At 43.7% G+C, this 18,579-nt stretch overlaps 1 protein-coding gene across 1 annotated transcript in view; it reads left to right on the top strand.

Annotated features, from left to right (window-relative positions):
• TMEM272 (transmembrane protein 272) overlaps window positions 1-18,579 on the top strand; it is a 78,115-nt gene that overhangs the window by 48,082 nt on the left and 11,454 nt on the right. Inside the window, exons 3-4 of the mRNA XM_063650897.1 lie at window positions 5,955-6,047; window positions 7,116-7,197. Coding sequence (XP_063506967.1) covers window positions 5,955-6,047; window positions 7,116-7,197 — 175 coding nt within the window. The remainder of the gene's footprint in view (window positions 1-5,954; window positions 6,048-7,115; window positions 7,198-18,579) is intronic.

The raw sequence follows: 18,579 nt of genomic DNA, 5'->3' as shown, positions 1-18,579 counted from the left end.
CTCAGGGCCTGTGCAGCTGTATAGATCATATTCCCGTGGTACGTCGTGTAGCCATAAGGCTGGCCCTGAATGGAAAAGGCTGGCCCTGAATGGAAAACCCTGACCCCCAAAAGGACCCTCAGTCATGGCTGCTCGCTCACTGTCATGAAAGAACATCCTCATTCCATTCCTGCGTCTTCTCTAGGAGACCCCACAATTGGAGGGCCTGTAGAAGGGGAGCTGGGGAGGGACAGACAGTACCCACCCTCAGGCATGGACCCTAGCCAAAGAGAAGAATGCCCCTGTCTAGGATGGAATATTTTGCATCAACTTTGAAATAGCATTTTCACACCAAGTGTCTGTTCCTTTCCCTTTCTCGTGGAAATCCCCAGTCTCATGCCATCAGGTGCCTTACAGAGGCTTAGTGCTGGCGGCGAGTGTGAGGGTCTCTAAATCTTCCTCTAATGTCTGCAAGTGCCGCTGCGATCTGCGGGCTGCAGTTCTCGAGATTGAAAGCTGGCTGTCTGCCTGTTGATAACTTTCAGTGGTGCTGCTGCAGAATGCAACAAGAATACTAATCTCAGGCCACAGGCAGGAGGAGGTTTGCCTGGATTCCAGCCTGCTGTGATGTGGGCCACAGGCTTTAAAAAGTATATTTAAATGGAAAACGATGATAATATGGATCTGTTGGGCTTGCATCTAATTCCACCATGTTTAGGAGGGGTAGAGAGCTGAAAAGGGGAGCAAGCATGTTCCTACACTGGGGAGAACGCAAGCCCTTGCTTCATACAGATACACTCTCACCTCCATACAGATGCACTCGGCGGGATTTGAATGCACACACAGGACACTCACTGCTCTCTCGGGTTTGTAAGTGGCCTCCAGCACTCAGAGGTGGAGTGTCCAGGATGAGGGTACCTGTCTGCTTATGCCAGTGTCTGTGGTTTCCCTGACTCAGTGTCTCCTCCAGTCTCTGCCAGGGATCAGCTGCCCCTCCCTGCTTATGAAGAGTCCCCACTCCACAGCTTCATCTGGTCTACCTTTGGTAGGCAGCCCACACACAAAAGCATGGTATGAAGGAGGGAGTTGGGCTCTGATACGAGTCCTGGTTTTGCACTTTCTGGCCTGTGAGCTTGGGCAAAGTTCTTAGCTTCCCTGAACCTTCATTTCCTCATTAAAAAATAGGGGTAACTTGACTTTATTAGTTTTTTAACATGTATTTAAGGGTGAACCGTATGCCAAACAGCTGGAGACACAGTGATTGGGACAGACACAGCCTCAGACAGTCTTTTCCAGGATACAAGTGATTAACAAGCAGTTTCCTTGAGGTGTGTGTGCCTGCCCTGGGCCTGGCTGCCATGCTCTGTATCACAGTGGGGGTGGGTTGGGGGACAAATAGTATGAACCCCAAGGTATGTGTTTCTTCAGCTCCTACAACCAGACAGCTTTTGGCTGGGTTTGGCCAATGGCAGTTACTAGAGAAAGATTGGTAGGTGAAAGGAAGCGGGGAATTGAGATATTGGCTTCCCTGGTGATGGCTGAATCTCTTCTCTGTTTCTTCCTTCTGGTTCCTGGGCTCAGGCCACACTGCATTCTCCCTTTGTTCCTTGAGCCTAGGGCTGGTGGTAGTTTCCTGTTGTTACTAATCTCTGGGTTACTTCACCAATCTTGGTTGAGTTCTCACCTTCCTTAATCACCTGGGAAATCAATCCCTGCATTCAGTTCCCTCTGTTGAAAGAGGTGTCTGTTAGATGTTACTGAAATAACATGATAAGGGCTACAAGATGGGAAGCTCAGGATATCCTAAGAACAAACAGCTCTCAATCAATAGAAGTAGCTACTATTATTATTGTTGGTATTATCATTATTGTTTATACTAATATTATTACCACTCCCAACCTTACATTCTCTACTTCAAGTATGTTCTGTTTAATCAGTGCTTAGGCCCTGCTCAGTGGGAGGTGGAAGCCTGCAAGCCCCCATAAGCAGAAGAGATGTGTGGTAGAGCTGTGAGGGCAGTGGAGTAGCTGGTCCTGCCTGCATGGTTGGGTGAACATCAAAGAAAGAAGGTCCCTTGGGCAGGAAGGTCTGGGTGAGGTGTGCAGCAGGCCAGCTGAGCCAGGGAGCGTACGCACCAGGTAAGACTCAAGGTCATGTGGGGATCTCAGCTGCTTGTACACACAGGCTTGATAAGATCAGGTGTTTGGCCATATAGAGAGGTGAATATCATGCCGAGGTGATCTTTCAGAGAGGTTATGTGTGGCTTAAGCTTGGGGAAAGGAGTACTGGTTACTGTAGAGCAGACTCCTGGCTCACCAGTCTGCTGGACACGATGCTCCCAAAGGGCCTAGGGGAGAAACAGGGTGGACCTTTTTCCCCAGGCTTCTGGTTGCAGTTCAGCCCCACCTTACTACCTGGCTCCAGACTTTTGTCTAGCAGTTATCTCCATGAGTAACATTTAAAAAAAAAAAAACTTCTATTGTATTTATTATTTTTTGAGATAGGCTCTCACAGTTGGGATTTGTCTGATGTCTTTCTCATGATTACACTGGGGTTACGGGTTTTAGAGGGAAAGATCACAGAGGGACAGGTGCCTGGGCAATGTTTTTCAGTCCTGCAGGCCTCCTGATGTGGCTGGAAGTTTCTGTGAAAGCACTTATGTCTTGTGGGGAATTGACTCCACCAACATCACACACCACGATAAAAAACGGGTTTCGACTCTCCAGCCCTTCCAGGCCAATGTGGATTTCTGGCTTCTTGAGAATGGTTGATTTAGCTTCCCAAGACCTCAGTGGTTTTATGAAATACCACCTCATTTCTCCAGAATGATTTCTACTTAACAAAACACCTCCATGCACTGTTTACCGTGCTCATTGTGGGAACTGCTCTGATGGGGGGATCAGTCCCCATGATGTCACCTCATGACTCCTGGGTCACACAGCCGCTATAGATGGTGCCTTGTCTGCAGAAAGGGTCCCAGTTGAGTTTTGTTTTGTTCAATTTCAGTAACCATGCTTGTATCACAGTGGGGGCCAGTGGCTCCTAAGGTGAGCCTTCTCATTGTGTGGCTCCGCAGATTGGGACTTTTACACACATGCACCTGTTTCCAGTTCTTCTCCTGGCCACAGCAGACTGCCGGCCTCTCCTTCTGGGTGCTTTGTGGCCTCCTGTTTTGCCTCAGAGGGACACAGATGATTTCCTTCCTCTTTTCTTGGTGCTTCATATCACCAGCTCCGTGGCTGATTTGTCTAGGACAGTGATTCTGTCTTCCCTGCTGCTGCCTCCTTTTCACTCTGAGACATCTCAGGTGCTTCCAGGAAGCTCAGAGAACTTGTGGAATGTATAAAGCAGAATTGCTTTTAGTTCACTTGAGTTTTGTTGCTGTTTTAACCTGGATTTTGTATACATGTTACACAGCGCTTTCTGGTAGGAGGGTGTTTTAGGGTGGTTGCAGACAAGGCCTCAAAATGGAAGGATTAGGTGTCTAGACTCAGTTTGCAGTCATTGGTACAGGCTCCTGGCTGACTCAGATATGACTCAGCAGCCTTGTTCGATCTGGCTGGGTGAGGGCCTTCACAGACATTTTAAAAGAGGATAGCTCTGTACAGACAACATTTTTCCTATCCTTTGAAGGCAGAGGAATATTCATTTGGGCCAGGCTTAAGCTGAATATGGTGTTCAACCTGACTAGACTTTCTGAGTCATGAAAATGTGGAGTTGCTTTGTTTCATTTGTCTCAGGTGAGAAAACAATATGTTTTAAGATGAGTAGAAATAAATTCTGACTACAGCTTTGAGTTTTATAGCTTGATTAATGGGGAAACTCAGGCAGGGCACGGAACTTTTCTGCTTTGTCAAAGGAGTTGTGGCTCTTGCTCAGATCCTCGTCTGTAGGTTCAGTACGTAGGTTCAGTACTTAGGTGCCCTCTGCCTTGTGTTAGTGATAAGTCACGTATGTCCACTGATGCTCAGAGAGGATGCCATTGCATTCGTTGGATGCTAAGAATGCAAGTTTGGACTTAGGTACTGGGTACAGAGAAAAAGGTTTAAACAGCCAAGGTCCGTTAGTGAACTACCATGCCTATGACTGTGTGTAATACCATAAGGAGAAACGGTGCATTAGACAGGGTCCCTTACTCACGGAGTTCTAAGCCTGCTGGGGAGGTGGCTGTGTCCAGTGATAACCATGATACAAGGCAGAGATTGAAAAGTGTCATGAGCAAGGACTAAGGGTCACAGCAGAAGTTGTCATCTTATTTATGATGTGCCTAAGATACTGTCTGAAGAGCAAACTTTTGACCAAAAAAAAAAGATCAGCAGCAGGAAACCCTGACATATCCATGCAAAGGTAAATTATGTAGTCATTAAAAGGAATAGGGTGGATTCATATATAACAAAATCATCTCCAAGACCTCTTGTAAGTCCTACAACTCGATAGCAAAACAAACAACAACATAACTTATAACCCGATTTGAAAATGGTCTAAGGACTTGAATAGACATTTCTCCAAAGAAGATATACAAATGGCCAACACAAGCTGGGCACGGTGGCTCATGCCTGTAATCCCAGAACTTTGGGAGGCCAAGGCAGGCAGATCACTTGAGGTCAGGAGTTCAAGACCAGCCTGGCAAACATGGTGAAACACCGTCTCTCCTAAAAATATAAAAATTAGCTGAGCATGGTGGCATGCACCTCTAGTCCCAGCTACTTGGGAGGCTGAGGCAGGAGAATCACTTGAACCTGGGAGGCGGAGGTTGCAGTGAGCCAAAATCATGCCACTGCACTCTAGCCTGGGCGACAGAGTGCAATGGCACTCTTTTTCTCAAGAAAAAACAAACAAAAAACAAATGGCCAACACATATATGAAAAAATACTTTCAATGTCAGTAGTCGTCAGGGAAATGCAAATCAAAACTAGAGTGAAATATCACCTCACACCTCTCAGGATGCTATTGTTAAAAAAACAAAAGACAAAAAATGTTTGTTAGGTTATGGAGAAATTGGAACCCTTGCACACCATTTGTGGAAATGCAAAATGGTGCAGCCTCTATGGAAAACAGTATGGAGGTTCCTCAAAAAATTCAAAATAGAGCTACCATCTGACCCAGCAATTGCACTTCTGGGTACTTACCCAAGGGAATTGAAATCAGGATCCTGAAGAGCCATTAGCACCGCCACGTCCATTGCAGTATTATTCACAATAGCCAAGATGTGGAAACAGATGTCCATCGACAGATGAATGGACAAAGAAAATGTGGTACATACCTACACACATCGGAATATCATTCAGCCTTAAAAGGAAAGAAATCCTGCATTGACATGGATGAACCTGGAGGAGCTAACCCAAGTTAAATAAGCCAGGCACAGAAAGACAAATACTATTCGATTTCACTTATGTGAGGTATCCATAGTACTCAGAATTCATAGAACCAAAGAGTGGAATGGTGGTTGCCAGGGGCTGGGGGAAAGGAGAAATGTGGAGTTACTATTAAAGGGCACAAAGTTTCAGTTAGGCAAGGTGAATAAACTCTAGAGGTGCACTGTACAACATTGTACCTAGTCAGCATGCTGGAAATTTTGTTAAGAGGGTAGATCTCATATTAAGTATTCTTATTACAATAAAATAAAAAAATAAAAATTGTTTTTACCACCAAAAACTAAAAGACATATTGTTAAGTGAAAAAGATGAATGTAGAACAATGCATAGTCTGATCCTATTTGTGTGGTGTATATATAAAATATATATCTTAAAATATATGTATTGTATATATAGTATATGCTTAAAATATTTCTGGATGATTCACAAAAAACTGTGAGCAATGGTTTATTTTTGAGGAGTGGGACTGGTATTTTCTGTTTTATATCATTTCAAAGTATTTGCTTTTTAAAAACCATGTACTTTTTAAAAATTAAAAGTGCTAGTTTATATCTTTTTAAAAAGGGTTTTTTTTTTTTTTTTTTTTTCTTTCTAGTTTAGAACATTTTTCTGCACATTGTGGACTTGTCTGATCCCAAGCAAATCTGGAAATTTGTTGAAAATTTCAAGCAGGAACATAAACTCCATGTTCTGGTGAGCTTTGTAAACATAAGTGGAGAATAAAGTCATGTTGGCCCATTGTGTCCGTCAGTGGATGTGGACGGATATGTATGTGTGCGTGTCTTTATGGAAGAATCTTAGTAAGACTCTCTTATGCTTGGGGCTGTTCATGGAATCAAGTTTACTCATTGGATTTAAGAGGAGGCGCGTGTGGTTAGATTAGTGGGGAAAGGAACGGGCCATCCACTGGGTAGGTGTTGTGGGAGGATAGATATGTTCCATGTTTTATAAAATGATGATTTGTATATAAATATTTCTCGGTTCTGTAGATTTGGGGATTGGTGTGTTGAAATTAGAAGCTGTTTTTGTCCAAAAGAATACCTCCTGCAGACAGGCAAATCTTTTAGTAACATAATTAGCACAAAACTCCACGGAGAGCCTGGGTAGACTCAGATAGCAAGAGTCCCAGTGTGCTCTTCCCAGATACTCTACTTTGAGGTAAGTTCTTTTCTATCCAAAGAGTTTCTGATGTGCTCTAAAACGTTCCAGAGTCTGGAATTGTGCTATCCAATATGGCTGTGAAGCATTTGAAATGTAGCTAGTCCAAACTGAGATGTGTTGTAAGTGTATAAATTAGCAGGTTTCAAAGCCTGAAAAAAATTATGTATGCCATCTCATTAATATTCTATATTGATTACATGTTAAAATGGTGCTATTTTGGATACATTTGGTTAAATATATTATTAAATTAATTTTACTAGTTTCTTACTACCTTTTTAATGTGGCTACTAGAAATCTTAAGATTAGATATTTCTATTGGACCGTTCTGGACTAGATGAATTTCCAGAGCACTCTCTCATGAATTAGGTTGCCTGGCCAAGCTGTCTCACTTGGCGATCTTTGCACAGTTCTGTGGCTGAATCCTTTGCACAAGTGGTATTTTCCTGCAAAGGGTTTGGAGTGAAGAATCAGTTGAGCAAATTGTCATTGTCACTTGAAAGTTGAGAAAGAGCTGGGGGTGGGGTAGTGGAGGTGTGGGGATGGAAATAGGTCTTTTGGCCCTATTTTTCTTTATTTTGAAATGGGAACTATAATTTTTAGATCAATAATGCAGGTTGCATGGTCAATAAAAGAGAGCTCACAGAAGATGGACTTGAAAAAAACTTTGCTACCAATACTCTGGGTAAGTACAAGCTTTCTTATTTGTTTTTAGCAAAATAAACATAGAATGTACCATAGAAGGATAAAAAAAAAAATTGACCAACTTTTTTGGTTCTTGGTCCTGGGCCTGATGACATTTGCTTTAAGTTTATTCTGAATTGTACTTATTTTTCTTCATAAAACACTTTCTCTTTTCATGTTTCTTATAATAGGTGTTGGTGCCAGAAATACTTAGTATTGAAGTGTTTTTTTCCTAGGAAGCGCTAGGCTGTTTATAGACATTATTTTGAAGAGGAGAGCAAGTTCAGCTTAAGTGTTGAGTGCAAGTCTAAAAACTACAGCCAAGGGAACTTCCAGCCAGGGCTAAGGAAGGTGCAACCAATGGGCAAGAAGATGGACCGAGAAGCGCATTGGCTAGAGCACAGGATACCTGGGCTCTGGTTGCTACTCTGTAATAGCAGAGTGAAGTCATTTTATATCAGGCCAGTGGCTCTCCAAGTGGGGTTCCCAGACCAGCAGCCTCAGCATCACCTGGGAACTTGATAGACATGCACATTCTTAGATTCCCCACCCAGATCTACAGAATCTGAAACTCTGGAATGAGGCCAAGAGTTAAATCCAGTTTGACAGGCCTTCTGGATGATTCTGGTGCACACTAAAGATTGAGAACTAATGTACTATGCTTTTAGTCTCCTTGGAGTTTCTCCTTCTCAAGCCAAGGGGCCTTTCAATTTTGAGATGCAGTGAATCCAACACTCTTCCCAGGACCTATCCTACTTCCTTGTAGTGAGGGGGGTGTTTTAATTAAGTGTTGTTCTAGGTCACAAGATGGATGGCAGGGGTTTTGGTGGTTGTTGGAGTCATTGAGAGTGTCCAATATATAGCAACCCTATTCCCAACCAAGAACTGAAGAAATTGAGTAAGCCGATGGAATAACAGTTGAAAGCCAACATATCACTGTTGTTACTGATAAGGCTGGTTGAAGGGCATGGCTCAGTGCAAGAGCCAAATGGGTTTCCTCATATGGAACCCAAGAATTAGAAGGATTCACCTACCTGGTCACCGGGGACTCCCCTTCTCTTCTTCCCCAGAAAGAGGAGAAGGGGATGAGCAGAACTGAGCAAGCCCCGCTCATTGTCCCCAAATTTACTAAATTTACTATTTTTTTTTTTTGAGACAGGATCTTGTTCTGTTGCCCTGGCTAGAGTGCAGTGATGTGATCATGGCTCACTGCAGCCTCGAACTCCTGGGTTCAAGCAATCCTTTCACCTCACCCTCCCAAGTGGCTAGGACTACAGGCATGTACCACCATGCCTAATTTTTTTAATGAAAAATTTTTTGTTGTTGTTGAGGTGGGGGTCTCACTATGTTGCCCAGGCTAGTCTCAAACTCCTGGCCTCTAGCGATCCTCCTGCCTCAGCCTCCCAAAGTATTGGGATTACAGGTGTGAGTCACTGTGCCCAGCCTAAATTTACTGTGGAAACATGCTCCATCTCCCTGGCAGATGGAAGAAGGTCCAAGGGAGAAAGAACTCACCCTAATTGCACTCTTTTCTCAAGGAAAGAAAGGCTAGGAGTGGGAAGATGCCTTCTCCCCAGTGATGAGGTTGCATTTTTCAAAACAAATATACCTGGAAGCTTGTATGAAATGGCACAGGTTTAGTACAAAATATTTTCGTCACTGACTTTGTTCCAAATATGGTATCTCTGCTGAAATGACCCAAAGTACCAAAATGTGGGGTCATGCTAGAGTTTGGCTCATAACTTGATGGGAGAGCTGAGACTCCCAGAGTGCCGCAGCTGGCCCCAAGGCACTGTTCTGCAGGACTGGTTACGTAATTTGCAGAGTCCAGCACCAAATGGAAATGCGAGGCTCCATGTTAAAAAATTATTAAGGATTTCAATGCAGCGACCACAGAGCATTGAACCAGGTGCAGGGTCCTTCCAAGTACTGGGCTTTGTGCTACCTCACAGGATGAAGCCAGCTCTTTTGCTCACCCATCCACCCACCATCTGACAAAATTCTGCTAAGTGTTCGCTGCAGCCGGGCCACGAGTGAGAGTTGCATATATATGTATATTATATATATTTTAATATATATAATTATATAATATATATTATATAATTATATTATATATAATTATATAATATATATTATATAATTATATTATATATATTATATAATATATATTATATTTATATATATTATATATTATATATTTATATATGTAATTATATATTATATATTTTTATATAATATATATTATATATTAATATATAACTATTAATAAATATATAATATAATATATATTATTATATATTAAATATATAAATATATTTATATATGTAATTATATATTAAATATATAAATATATTTATATATGTAATTATATATTAAATATATAAATATATTTATATATGTAATTATATATTAAATATATAAATATATTTATATATGTAATTATATATTAAATATATAAATATATTTATATATGTAATTATATATATTTATATATAATATATTTATATATAATTATGTAATTATATATATTTATATAGAATTATGTATTATATATATTTATATAGAATTATGTATTATATATTTATATAGAATTATGTATTATATATTTATATATAGAATTATGTATTTTATATAATTATATATTATAAATTATCATATATAATTATATATTATAAATTATCATATATTATTATATATTATAAATTATCATATATTATTATATATTATAAATTATAATATATAATTATATATTATAAATTATAATATATAATTATATATTATAAATTATAATATATAATTATATATTATAAATTATAATATATAATTATATAAATTATAATATATAATTATAAATTATAAATTATAATATATAATTATATAGAAATATATAATTATATATTTGTATATATTTTTATATAATTATATATATTTATACTTTTTCATATAAGATATATAATTATATTTAATTTAGTGCTATGATGGAGGTAGTCCTACATCACAGATGAGGAAACTGAGGCTGAGATAGATTGTTTCACTTGCCCAAGGTCAAGTGGAGGAGCCAGAATGTGAACCTCGGTCTGACTTCCTCCACGACTCACGCTCATTACCAGCGCACAGTTCCACCCATCCCAGCATGTCCTCCCTCACCCCATCACCGTGTTATCCTAAATAAGTGCTAAGAAGTACTGGGAGGGGGTGACCAGCTATGCCAGGGGAGGCTGGGCTGGGGCTGGGGGCACCTCTCAGAGAAGCTCAAAGGTTTTGGAAGATGAAAAGGAGGGTAATCTGGGGGCCTTGGCCTTGCTTGGGAATGTGGACAGGCTTGATAGACTCTAAGGGGACTGTCTATTTGTTTATTCAGCTGGTTATGTTGCACCTTTGTAAGGATCCAGCCTGCTTCTAAAGACCTTGCTATCTCTTCATTTTCATTTCCTGTTTGTGTTAGAAACATCTTACTGATTATTCCAACCTCTCTGAGAAGCGTAATAATTCTCAGGCTTTGATATTCATCCTCGAATGAAAGAAATACTACAATACACAAAGAGGCATGCCAGCGCAGAGGGGCAGCTCCATGGGTCTTTGCTTGAGAGATAAGGAGATACAGAGAGGTTAAAGTGCTGTCATTCCTCAGCAGGACCAGGCCAGACAAAAAACCTGGACCCTTGTCCGAGTCCTGGAAAATTGCTGGCTGCCATTCTAATATGAAACATGTTTTCCTGGCCTGATTATGTAATGTGGGATAGGTTGTTTTCTATTTTCTAAGATTCACATGAGCCGTCAGAAACATTTGCAATCTCCAGCCAAACACCAGTAGGTTCCTGATACTCTGAGGAGAGTGTAAACCTCAGCATTCGCAGGATTTATCACTGGATCCTAAGGGTTTTGAAGCTGGTAGAATAGTTAAATGCAAAATGCCTTCAGCACCCATGCCTGCACACGGCTTTATTGAGACATCACAGTGTATGAATTAGATAGTTTGGAAAGAATAATTCTTAGCCTTTTGTGGGGGCGGGTGGGGACTGGAGAGATTTTCATATTCTACTGAGGGACAAAAGCGAGCTGCCCTGGGTCAGTTGATGCGCAGTTGAGCCATGGAGGGGAAGAGATTGCAGGAGACAGCTTCTGTTGGGTGGCTGTTCTCACCCCTTTGTTTCAGGTCTCCTCCAGTCACATACGTTTTGCCTGTTAGCATTCAGTGGCATTAAGAGTCCATGAGGAGTGAAGACAGATGGGAGGGGGAGGGCGGGGAGGCTGAGCTAAGTGCCCTGCTGGCAGCTTGCCACAGCCTAGCGTTAGCAGATTAAAACTCTCACCCGCATCTTAGCCTCTCTCACCACAGGACACAAGACGAGGACACTGATTCTATCTCCACCAGGACAGCTGCGTCACCAATTAATTGACTGTGATAAACAGGCAGTGGTGCCTTAGCTCTTTGACAGGAGGCGAGGAAGTTCACCTTAGGTCACTTTGGAAGGATGTATGTCGGGAGACAGAGAGTGTTGTGGCTTGACATTCTGTTACGTGGCGCCCTCCTAGGGCACATCCCAGTAACTAGTGAGAGCTGCTGTCCGACACAGGGACCCCAGGTCCAGAGACGCTTTCATAACAATAGCACATATTGAGCACAGTCCCTGTGCTGCAGGCTGCACTGAAGGCTTTTCTTGGATTCTCTCATTCAGTCTCATAACCATTTTACAGATTTTACAAATGAGGAAACTGAGGCTCAGAGGTAGTCTAAAACCAATCTGTGACTCACTTCTTAAACAAAGGACAACAAAATTGTGATTGGGGCATTTTTTAGTGTAGGGTTGTATCGTCAGCTATTGCTGTGAAACAACTCCAAAATCTCAGGAGTGTACAATGATAAGCATGCATTCTTGCTGACTCTTCTGCAGATCTATTGAGCAGGCTGATCTCAGCTGGGCTCAGCTGTGTGTCTCCAAGCTGCAGGTTTGGTATGGAGTATGTGTCAAATATCTTGCATCCTCCTTGGACCAAGGCGTATTCTGGCCAAGGTATATTCTCAGGGCAATGGCAGAGGCCCAGGTGTGCGAGCAATTCCAAGCCTCTGCTTGCATCCAAGCCCCTTTGATTAACTGGACATGATATCCAGTTAACCAGTCCAGAAATCAGCAGATATCCAGTTAATCAAAGCAAATCATTTCACAGAGCTCCAAATCAAGAATCAGAGAAGTGTACTTCTCCCACAGAGGTGGCGAGGGGAGAATGAATATTGAACAATAATCTGCCACAAGGGTTTTTTGTTTTTTTGTTTTTTTTACATTCTAATTCTTTGAAAATGGGTCACCTGAGTTTAATATGTTAACTATTTATTAATCAAAATACCTAATGAACAAAGGCACCTTATTTGTTCCATAAACATTTTGTTTTTTTTGAGACAGAGCCTCGTTCTGTCACCCAGGCTGGAATGTAGTGGCATGATCTCAGCTTACTGCAACCTCCATCTCTTGGGCTCAAGTAATTCTCCTGCCTCAGCCTCCTGAGTAGCTGGGATTACAGGTGCATGCCACCACATCCATCTAACTTTTTTATTTTTAGTAGAGATGGGGTTTCACTATGTTGGTCAGGCTGGTCTTGAACTCCTGACTTCAGGTGATCCACCTGCCTCGGCCCCCCAAATTGCTGGGATTACAGGCATGAGCCACTGCGCCTGGCTTGTTACATAAACATTTATAAAGGGCCCATTTTATGCCAGATGCTGTGACCGGTTATGAGGATAGAGAAATGGAACGGACTGCTGGCCTAGTGGGGAAATTAGACACATATATGATTTCAGTAATCATGTGGTAAAACTCTCTTTTCATCCATGAAGGGAGATTGGTACGGAGACTCAGAGGAAAACAGAGAACAGTGCTTCCAAGGCAGAATGCTTCCTTAGACAGGGCATGCGTTTGGTGCCAGGCATTCTTACTTATCAATAACCTTTACCTGAGCTATCCTCATGCACTGTTTTGTTCCTAAGATCTTCCAGCTCACAAACCTTCAAGGCTCCCAGAAAGGCACACAGTCTGGGAAGTAGCACTGTAGAAATGGCAGCTAATGTTGTTTTAACATCCAGATTCCTTAACCTGGAATTAAAGTCCTTTGTTAGCAGACCCCACCTCCTGTCCAAATGTATTTCCCATTATTTTCCTACATGGACCATGTAGCAGTCAGCCTCTAATTTTGGAACTTGCCACTGGCAGTGCTATCTCTATGCTTTTGTCCTGCTGCTCCCCTGCCTGGAATGTCCCCTACCTGGCTAACTCATACTGCTCCTCCCTGCTGGACACATTCCTCCCCCTGAGCCTGGTCAGATGCTCCCCTCTGGGCTCCCATGGACCCCTGTGTGTGCCTATTGTGGCTCAGCAGAAGCCACCTGCTGATGGGTGGGTTTCTTGCCCACCCATGGGCAAGAAAGAGCATGGATCCTTGAGGGCAGAATCCACCTGGCTCTCAGGAGGTGCTCAGTCACAGTGGCTGCACTGAGCAGGGTTGAAGTCCAGCTCCTCCAGTTACCTGACTCTGTACGAATGTCCTCAACCTCCCCAAGCCTTACTTTCCCATTCTGTAAAATAGGGATGATGATACTTTTATAGGCCAGAAGTGAAGATTTAAAAAAGACTTGTAAGATATTTAACCAAAGAGAAATAACCTGTGTGCACACAAAAATATGCACACAAATGTTTATAGCAGCTTATTCATAATCGCCCCAAACAGGAGTCAGCCCAGATATATGGTGAATAGATAAACTGGCACTCCCATTCAATGGAATGTGATTCAGCAATAAAAAGGCACAAAATGTCAGTGTACAAAACAATGTGAGTGACTCTTAGATGCACCAGCCAAAGTCAAGCCAGACCCCAAGGGGTGCAGACTGTGATTCCATTTATAGGACATTCTGGAAAAGGCAACCTAGGGGGCTAAGAAGAGGTCAGAGGCTGCAGGGGTGGGATTAGGGAGTGGTTAGGGGCAGGATGAGGGTGTGACTACAAAGGGAATGTGAGTGGCTGTGAGGGAACATCTGGGGTGATAGAGTTCTTCTGAATCATACCATAGTCTAATGCATAGTTACATGACTGCATCTGTCACAGTTCAGAACTGTGTACACGCACACACACACGCACACACAGATTTTACTTTATGTTAAAAAATTATATATATATTATATCAACAAGAAAAAAGAAAGCATTGTAACTTTCAGCTCAATGCCTGGCATGTAGTGAGTCTGTTCCGTCCTAAGAAGCATATTATTCATTATGATTGTTTCTTGATGCTCGTCCTCAGTAACAGGTGAGCTGCTGTTGGGGAGACTGTGTCCTCAGCTTGAGGTGGGGACAGATTTCAGGCCACAGGGGAGGCTGGTGGAGTCTGGAGCTCCTAGGAACCCCATTTCCCCTTGACCCCTAGAAGGGTCCCAGGTGAGGCTCTTGGTTTAAACTGCACCGGGGAGCCCTCCTAAGGAGAGAGAATGGACAAGCTCAGAAGTCAGAGATCATATTCCCATTGATTTTTGGTTTTCTGCCAGCCATGGAAGCTGCTTTTGATGAGACACAAAAGCTTCCCAGACTTGAGTCTCCTGGGCCACGCCATGCACCCCACTCTGGCCCCCTCTTCCTTCTGGGCAGCTCCATGGCGGTGCAGAGTCCTTGCGAGGCTCTGTGGTGTCTGCCCTTCTAGGTCTCCTGGCCTAGGAGCACCGGCTCCAAATCCAAGTCCTCCTGTGGGCCAGGACCTTACCTAATTAACTGGCTGGGATTTGGTGAGTGTTTTAAAGGTGTGCTGGTAACAAACATTCATCTGAGGAATTTTCTAAACAAAATCCCAAATAAGCACCTTTGTCCTTTTAATGAGCTGAGGCCCAAGTGCCCACACTCGGGTTCTCCCTGCAGTACAGCAGGTTCTTTCATACATCTCAGTGAAGCACATAGGACCCCCCCCATACTGCAGCTGTGACAGCAGGGGGTGACATCAGTCACCTGGCTAGGCCCTGGAGAAGAGCCTCCACAGCACTTCCTCCACCAGCCTCTCATGCTCCCCGAGTCCGGGGCATCGTGCAGCTCACTCCAGTCGGCTTATCTCCCTGACCTTTGGCCACTCTCGTGCTGAGGTCACCTATGGCCCTGATATTCCTGGTTCTGGAGAGCGCACCTCTACCATATCCATAGGCAGCACTGGGCACAGCTGTCCATGTTCCCATAGCGCGATGGCCTCCGAGCCGCCTGTGATTCCACCCTCGGAGGTTGGCTCCTTCTCAACCTCCTTAGCCAGCTGCAGCGTGTCTGCAGGGACTTTAAATGTTGGCATCCCTCCCAGACCAATCCTGTACCCTCCTTTCTCCTCCCACTCTCTGTTGGGATGTCATCCTTGCCCCAGTGCCATCATGTGCCTGGCTCCCAAGGGCCCCCTTCCAGCCCAGATCTCTCTTCTGAGTTCCAGGTCCAGATCTCAAACACCTCAGCCTCAGCATGTCCAAAACTGAAGCCTTAGTCCCGCACCGGTCTGCTCCTGTAATGGGCCCCACCCCAGTGGCTAGCATCATCTCCGTCACCGCTTGTCCTTGACACCCCCTCACTTCTCATATCCAAGCAGTGATGGTGCCTTTGGACTCCCTGCACAACGTGTCCCCAGTCTGTCTCCTGCTCTTCGGCTCCATTGCGACCCCTCTGCCCAAGCCACTGTGATCACTGTGATGTAGTGGAGTAATATGGGGCCCTGGGTGCCCTCCTGTACCCACCTCCCAAACAGAAGCTTCCTCCATAAGGCTGACAGAGTGGTCCTTTTGCATGCAAATCTGTTTCCTTCTGCTTAAAGTCACCCCTTGGTTTCATATGAGGTGAGTGTCTCTGGCGTTGCCCTTGGAGGCTGCAGCCGCACATTGCCCTACCCTCTACCATGCTCACTCGGCTGCAGCTGCCCTGGTTGCACTCTCCAGCCTCAGGGCCTCTTTGCACAGGCTGTGCTCCATACCTGCAGCCCTTCTTCCCATCCCCAGCCCTCTACCTGCCCGTTCCCTCCTCTTCTCCAGGTCTTAGCTGAAATGTCCCTTCACAGTTCATGCAGAACCTGACACCTCCCCCCCATCTCACCCCCATGTGCCCATAGCACTCTAGCACTTACCTCGACCGTGAGTGTAGGTTAGTCACGTAGTAACATGTGTAATGCCTGCGAATGCCTGGTGGAGGGCAGGGCGCCCTCAGTCTGTGTCCTGAGTACTTAGCGCTGAGTCTGGCACTCAGTGGGCCCTTGATAAATACTTGTTCAGTGCATGGAACTGGATAAGGTGGCGCGGATGAGTTGAGGTTGGGGGCAAAGGGGAAGGCCTGACTCACGCTAACCACTCTCTGAGCCCAAACCAAGAATACCCCATAGGAAGCCAGTGCCTTCAATGTCTTCTAATAGCTCATTTCCTCTGGGACTCTGTCCTGCTGTCTTCTCCAGGTAATGTAATCTTTGAAATCATCTTTATATAATGTGTGAGATTAGTGTGTGAGCCCCCCAGGCTCACTATGTTTTTGTTACTGTACAAAAGAAGTACCAAATGGTGTTCACCAGTACAGCTATCTGCTCCTTTAAAATTAACACCAGAAACTTCCCAGGGACAGCAAGACCATGATTTTCTCTGTCAGATAGTAGCGTGGATGGAAGCACATAACCCATTGGCTAGTAACCAAAGTAGCTTTAATTCAAGGTGGCTTTGAAGGTTTCTTAATAGAAATGCCAATCAGTTTTCCTATGCTAAATTTACAAATTGTAATATATTTTTCTCATTAAAAATAATTACCTTTAATGCTACTAAAATGTCATACTCAAGATATATAATTTCAGAAATACTATGAATTTAGTATTTGGAGGATGCAGACATGGGTTTCACGGTGCTCTAAGAACACGCGGCATCTCTCCTTCAGCATCACCTGTGCTCCACACAGTTTTACCTCCCTTCTTAATTAGTTGATAGAGAGATTTGCTTCAAGTCATGTACCCATGTAATAAAAGTTCTTGTTGCCATATTTAGAAGACTATGTCCAACATAAATTCCACTGCCAGATCTCTTTCTCGTAATGAACCTCCATCGACATAATGAGTTCCTTGGAAGAAAGGCATTGTGTAAATTAAAAATACTAATGAGTCATAATGATAATGAATTATTTTCCTTATTACTGGGAGCAGGACTAACCTTGGGCAACTTTTCCAGTAGCTGAAGGTGCCTTCCCTCCTCCCAGGCCTGCCCTCCCGTGGGATTCTGTACTCTAAAATATCTTTTTCTCTCATCAAAACCTTGAATCACCCAAATGTCCCTGATATTAATAGGAAGTCTTAGAGGAAAGGAAGTTGTTGACCTGGTTCACACGAAGATATGAATGACTAAAAGCACCCATTAACCGTTTATAACAATGCCCCTCCTGTGTCTGTCCAGAGACATTCTTATTTATTTATTTATTTATTTATTTATTTTTGAGATGGAATCTCACTCTGTTGCCCAAGCTGGAGTGCAGTGGCACAATCTCAGCTCACTGCAACCTCCGCCTCCCGGGTTCAAGCGATTCTCCTGCCTCAGCCTCCCGAGTAGCTGGGACTACAGGTGTGGGCCACCATGCCCGGCTAATTTTTGTATTTTTAGTAGAGACAGGGTTTCGCCATGTTAGCCAGGCTGGTCTTGAACTCCTGACCTCAAGTGATCCACCCGCCTCGGCCTCCCAAAGTGCTGGAATTACAGGCGTGAGCCACCGTGCCCAGGAGACATTCTTATTTTAAAGGGTAGCTGGTTATCCTGGGAGAATTGGTGGACTTCCTAACTGAGACAAGCCAAGTGTCTTAGGTTTTGTGTGGTCAGAAGTAACAGGAACCCACAAAGGAAGACTAAACAAAAAAATAATTTATTAGTGGGCTACAAGGGCAGCCCTCACAGAACTCAATGGCAGAGACACAGCTGGGCTTTGGGAGGGCTAGGGACAGGACAGGAGAACCTGTCAGCAGCTGAGGTGACCTTCTGTTTCCCTGGGACTATTGTGTCCATGGACTCTCGTCACAACTGCTTCATTCACTCCGTCTCTGCTTTTCCTTGCATCTGGGTCACATATGGCTGCCACTGAGTCACCTGTCCTCCGTTCAGCATTCCATTTTCACACTCTTGTAGGGAGAGTTTGGGTGGGACAGCTTGGACCAGGTGTCACCCCCCTGGCCCAGTCCATCTGCCCGTGGACTGGGCACATGGGACAAACGCAGCACCTGGCCCAGGGCAAAGACTCAGTTATGTGTTTGTTGTTGTTATAAACAGGATGTGTTTGGGGCCTACCCCTAAAAAGGGGGAATGGGGCATGTTTCCCAAAGAAGTCTACTGCACCAGGCTGAGGAGTTTTTTGCTTAATTCAATGGGGGACCA

Source organism: Pongo pygmaeus, chromosome 14 (genome assembly GCF_028885625.2).
Source record: "Pongo pygmaeus isolate AG05252 chromosome 14, NHGRI_mPonPyg2-v2.0_pri, whole genome shotgun sequence".
Taxonomy (NCBI): Eukaryota; Metazoa; Chordata; class Mammalia; order Primates; family Hominidae; genus Pongo; species Pongo pygmaeus.
Note: the sequence above shows the minus strand (reverse complement) of the source record. Positions and strands in the feature narration are given on the sequence as shown.